This window comes from Magnolia sinica, chromosome 11 (assembly GCF_029962835.1).
Source record: "Magnolia sinica isolate HGM2019 chromosome 11, MsV1, whole genome shotgun sequence".
NCBI classification, from domain to species: domain Eukaryota; kingdom Viridiplantae; phylum Streptophyta; class Magnoliopsida; order Magnoliales; family Magnoliaceae; genus Magnolia; species Magnolia sinica.
Window position 1 is genome coordinate 1,656,729 of NC_080583.1, and position 5,994 is coordinate 1,662,722.

Here is a 5,994-nt window from a genome sequence, read left to right on the forward strand (position 1 = left end):
TTACCCGTCCTCATTCCCCATATTTATCCCTTGAACCATGATCCCTTCCTAACCCATTTTTTCAACCTCTACCTCTCATACCCACTCTTCCTGACCTTTTTTTTCCAGCATCTACCTCCCATACCTACCATTCTCTACCTATTTTTCTAGCCTCTACGTCTCATACTTACCCATCCCGACCTATTTTCGCATCCTCTACCTCTCATACCTACTCGTCCCGACCCATTTTCCAGCCTCTACGTCTCATACCTACCCTTCTCAACCCATTTTTTCAGCCTCTACCTCCCATACCTACCCATCCTGACCCATTTTCTCAGCCTCTACCTCCTATACCTATCCTTCCCGACCCATTTTTTCAGCCTCTACCTCTCATACCTAACTTTCACACACCCAAAAAGGAAATAGAGGATATCATGTACCATCAGATAGTTTCAACGTCGGACGGTGGGTTTCAAAAGTACCTGGTTAAATGGAAGTTACGCCCAGCTTCAGACAGCACGTGGCTCACTGAGGAGGAGCTTCAGAGAATTGATCCTAACATCCTGGAGCGGTTCATGAGTTTTATTTCGCCAGTGGCGAAATCTTCGCAGCCGGGAAGAATTGATGGGGACATTACGCGCACATGTACGCTCACGCCGCCCCTCCTACGCACGAACACCAGAAGGAGGGCCCCACCGTCGATCTAGATCGATGATGACATCCAGGGAGGGCCTCCTACCTAGAAGACGAAGTTTTGATTTAAAAGAGTGGGCCCGTTAGTCAAGAAAAGTTCATCATGGGTTCTCATGATCGTGGCCCACTAGTCAGATTGATTTCATATTTTAGGTTTTACTTATTAATGTTACTTAGAATATCATGGACGCTTTAAATTTCTTTGATTAGTTTTTATTTTGGTTTACTTCATCGCCAAGTAATAGGTTGCACACATGGTGCGAGTTTTGGGGTATAGGGTTTTCTTATAAATAGGTATCCCTTGTAGCTTTTTTTTAATTCATTGAAGATTAATAAAAATTCTGCGTTTTCCTACTCTCTGAGTTGTGAAGCCTAATTGGGTGCGAAGCCCTCCTTTCATCGAAGGGTTAATTACCGTGGTGCGAAGCCACATCTATCCCGATTCGCCCCCATCCATCGCTATCTCTACTACCCATCTTCTACCATCCCTTCTTCTCATCTCACCTCATCATCTACACTTCGAATCAATCATTTATTGCAGCAATTCTCCTCTCCATAGTAAAATTTCAGAATCTGGCCCTACAGGAGGGCTGAAATTTTGCGGAGCACCATACACAAACCATACATCGGATCAAGCTAAGATTTAAGGGTTTTGGAATCCATCTCTGGCCGACCAAGGCCAAGGTGGCCTTTTTTTCTTAATAATGGGCCCCACACACGTGCGGCCGGGATCACACGAACGTGCATTTAGGTCATTGTTGTTGCCCACACATGTAGTACTTCTTTGGTTCATCTCTCTCCTTTCTTTCACTCCGCTTTCACCCAAAATCCTTAAACCTAACCCTAAATTACTCAAATATCTAATTTTATCCCATTTTCTTACCCCAAGGTTCCTCGAATTGGAATTTCTGAATCCCTTGGATTATGAACTGATTACTATGTATGTGTGGATGATTATTTCTTATCTTTGAGTATCGTTTGGTTCATAATTTTTATTGATCCAGCCTTATCATGTGTAGGCCTGGACCTGCATAGATTCCCTTTTCCTGAATGTTTGGACTTTCATGTAGGATATGAAATTTGTGTAATTGTTTCTGAACTAACGTGATCTTAAGCCTGAAATCTCGCATATCATATTTAATTTTCATGTCCTGCATCAGGATTTCTCATAAAACATCACGGTGGGCAACCTGCCGTCAAGGGTCAGGCAATCCGCATCCAAGCAACCCTCTTATAAAATTACAGGCTGATCTGGACTCTAATATGGTTCTGCCATAAAACTCCAAATAGTTGTAGGCCCCACAGTTTATTTTCCATCATCGGTGGGCCTCACACGGTTCGAACGAATCTCATCTCAAATCACTATAAAATGGAGAGAACCTGCCTGCATACCACCACATCATCTCTTCTTCTTCTCGGCTCTTGGTAACTTCTCTCTCAATCTGTTTCCCGCCAATGGACACCCAAAATCCCCACGTGGCAATCCTCCCCAGCCCCGGCATGGGCCACATCACCCCCCTCCTAGAGTTCGGTAAACGGTTAGTTACTCTCTACGGCTTCCACGTCAGCTTCTTCGTCCTAACAACCGACGCCTCAGCTGCCCAAACCCACCTCCTCCGCTCCGCAAATCTTCCACAAGGCCTTAACATCATCCACCTCCCACCGACCGACGTCTCTGGACTGTTCCCGCCCGACGCTGCGATAGAGACCCGAATGTCTATAATCGTTAGAGAATCAGTCCCGGCCCTTCGGTCCGCGCTAGCTGAGTTGGCGCGGCCCACCGTCCTTGTCGTCGACGTCTTCGGCACCGACACGTTCCCGATAGCAGATGAGCTACACATACCTAAGTACGTGTTCTTCACATCGACAGCGATGCTGCTAGCTCTCCTTATGTATTTGCCAACGCTCGACGTGGAGGTTACAGGCGAGTACGTCCATCTCCAAGAACCGCTGCAGATTCCTGGCTGCAAGCCTATCCAGATCGAGAACATGGTCGACCCATTGCAGGACCGGAAGAACGATCGGTATGGATGGGTGTTACACCAAGCATGCAGATACACGATGGCCCAAGGAATTCTAGTTAACACGTGTGAAGATCTTGAGCCAATAACGATCAAGGCCTTGAAAGAGGACCCGATTCTAAGGAAAATCCCAACACCTTCCATTCACCCAGTGGGCCCGATAATACAATCGAATACCCCACTGGTATCGGGTAAAGAGTGTTTGACATGGTTGGACCGGCAACCGGCTGAATCAGTCATATATGTGTCGTTTGGGAGTGGCGGGACGCTATCAGCTGAGCAGATTACTGAGCTGGCATGGGGGTTGGAGTTGAGTCAGCAACCATTCCTTTGGGTGGTCCGTCCGCCTAGTGGAAATGAGAAATCGGCAACTTACTTCACATCAGGCGGGCAATGCGGCCACCCGTCGGAGTACTTGCCAGATGGGTTTCTAACAAGGACACAGGGAATTGGATTGGTGGTTCCTTCGTGGGGCCCACAGAGAGAGATCTTGAGACATAAGGCGACAGGTGGATTTCTAACCCATTGCGGGTGGAATTCTACGCTAGAGAGCATTGTCTATGGTGTGCCAATGATCGCCTGGCCACTTTTTGCTGAGCAGAAGCTGAATGCATCGACATTGACAGAGGAGCTTAAGGTTGCAGTTCGACCGATGGTGTTGCCGGAGAAGGAAGGAGTGAGACGAGAGGAGATTGAGAGGGTGGTGAGATTGGTGATGGATAGTGAAGATGGAAAGGCGTTGAGGGGGAGGGTGAAGGAGGTGAGTGATAGTGTCTTGAGAGGTTTGGATGAGGGGGGTTCCTCTTATAATTCGCTTTCTAATGTTGTCAATGAATGGAAAATCAACCTCCAAAAGCCTATAGGAAATGTAGAGTAGCTGTTTTGTGAAATACGCAACCTAGTTTAGGAAGTCTTTTGGTGTTTTCTTCTCTCTGATATTGGCAGGTGTAGTTACATATGCCAATGGCCCTCATTTCAAATAAGTTAACACTTCTCTTATTTTCTTCAATTTTTTCAGAATGGTTTTTGACTATGTGTGTTGGGACACGACATTGTAGAATATAAAATCACAGCTGATAAATCCAATCAAAACTCCCATTCAAATCTAATCTTAAGTGATTTCGGATCAGCCTAACTCGCAATTACAATTCATATTTGTTTGTGCTAATCTTCTTATACATGAGTGATGCATAGAAGATTGCAGACCTATTCTTCCCACGATTGAACCCCACAACTAAATCGAAAGAAGCACCAAAGTGGATATAGTCCATCAAATCTGGATCCAATCTTATATGAGGCACGGCGTAACTGCCATCCCATTCAAAGAAATTCATTCTATATATGGAGAATGTGTCGTTCAAGGTTAATCCATTTCACGATAAAACGTTTTCTTCCGGTTCAAAAGTGTGATTTTAGTAAAAACTTATTATTTTTAGTAATTTTTAATTTTAATATTTCTTATTCATTTTAGAGTTTTAGTGTGATTTTAGGAACAACTTACTACTTTTAGTAATTTTTAATTTTAATGTATCTATATCATTTTAGAGTTTTAGTATATGCAATCTTATTAGGAATTCTTGTAATCAAGTTAGGAATCATCTAGCACCATTAATTTAGAATTTTTATTTTTAGTAAAATTTACTATTTTGGATAAATTTTAGTTTAATTGAATTAAAAATCTTAATTAAAGTTTCACTTTTTTAAAAAAAATATAATTTGGAAGTATGCAAATTCGTTGAGTAATAAAATTTTAAAAATTTTATTTTAATTTACGAATTGAAAGTTTTGTCTATTTAAGGAATACGGTGATCTTTTTTATTATTGTTTCAAGATCTCCCCTACATCAATGTGTAAATCCTGTATGGATAAACTTCTTGTTAAATCCTAAATTTTAGTCAACAATTTATATATTTAAATGAATAGAAAAGGTATACTCAAGGTATCTAATTCCATGGTACCAGCCAAACCAAGTAATCTCATTTGTAAAGAAAATCCTTACAACTTAAGATGATAACCAACCCCACTCCAATAGCTTTCTTTTGGCAATTCATTGAATGCCCGCTATGCGAATTTATTTATTCACGGCATGCAAGACATGCATGAATATCCAGACCATATACCCAAATGCTTGTATATTGAATTGGGTGCTTATTGAATTGGGTGCTCCTGTAGGACACCAAGTCATTTTGATGTATTAGTGTGTTAATAATATAGCCCACGAGAAAGAGACTCTTCGACTTCTTTTCTAATTAATCCATTTATTCTCTCTGCCGTGCTCTTTACTTATAAAAGAAATCTCAACAACTGAAGTGGACAATAATAGAGAGAGATTGGCAGTTCAAATCTCGTCTGCTTGTGCCACGTGTACGGCCAACAATGTGGAAGCACCATATGGACCATGCTCTGAAAATTTCCTTAATGAGGTAATTGTAACAGGCGGACTTGTGACTGACCGTCAAGAAAAGAAATATTGCAATGGTTAGAATATTCAACTTAAAGAAAGTCAATGCATCTCTACTAAAGGCGTGTTTGGGCAGTGGGATTAGAAGGGATTAGGTGGGATGGGATTCATCTGGTCCTTGGTCTTGTGCCAATTCCACTCCATGTTTGGGAAGAATGGAATTAGCTTAGATGGAATTGTACCGGGTCCGTGCCAATTTCACTCAATGTTAACAAGTTGTGTAGGTCCCACCATGATGTGTGGGCTATATCCACACCGTCCACCCATTTTTCGAGATTATTTTAGAGCATGGGCCAAAAAATCAGGTAAATCTAAAGTTCAAGTGGACCCCACTATAGAAAGCAATGGGATTGAATACTTACCGTTGAAAACTTCTTTGGGGTCACATAAGTTTTGGATCTACCTCATTTTTAGGCCCATGCCATAAAATGAGGTTACAAAACAAATGAACAGTTTATATATAACACGTGTGTTATTCTCAGTAATTTCAAATGATGGTGGATATATCCATTCAATGTACCATCGTATTACCAACAAAGCATGGGATTAATCTTATCCCATGGCTCCCTTCTAATTCCACCGCCCAAACACGCCTTAAATGTAATGGGAGGAATATTTGAACATTTTTATCCTCACAATTAATTTATGTGGGAGAGACCTTTGGATATACAAAGGACAAAAGAAGATATTCGTACGAAGTTTAAGATGTTTTAGCAATTTGAAAATGTGGTATTTTAATGTTTCATGAATTAGATTTTGCTTACGAAAAACCTGTAACAAACATGCTTAATGCTAATAGGCGGCTCTCTTCTTCCTTGCATATAGCCAGAGCGGTTGTAT

The 5,994-nt window shown here is 41.7% G+C and overlaps 1 protein-coding gene across 1 annotated transcript; it reads left to right on the forward strand.

Moving 5' to 3' along the window:
- The first annotated feature begins 1,898 nt into the window (after positions 1–1,898).
- LOC131218230 (anthocyanidin 3-O-glucosyltransferase 5-like) lies at positions 1,899–3,702 on the forward strand. Its single transcript, XM_058212910.1, has one exon. The coding sequence runs from the start codon at positions 2,128–2,130 to the stop codon at positions 3,568–3,570; it is 1,443 nt and encodes a 480-aa protein (XP_058068893.1). The 5' UTR covers positions 1,899–2,127; the 3' UTR covers positions 3,571–3,702.
- The last annotated feature ends 2,292 nt before the right edge of the window (positions 3,703–5,994 follow it).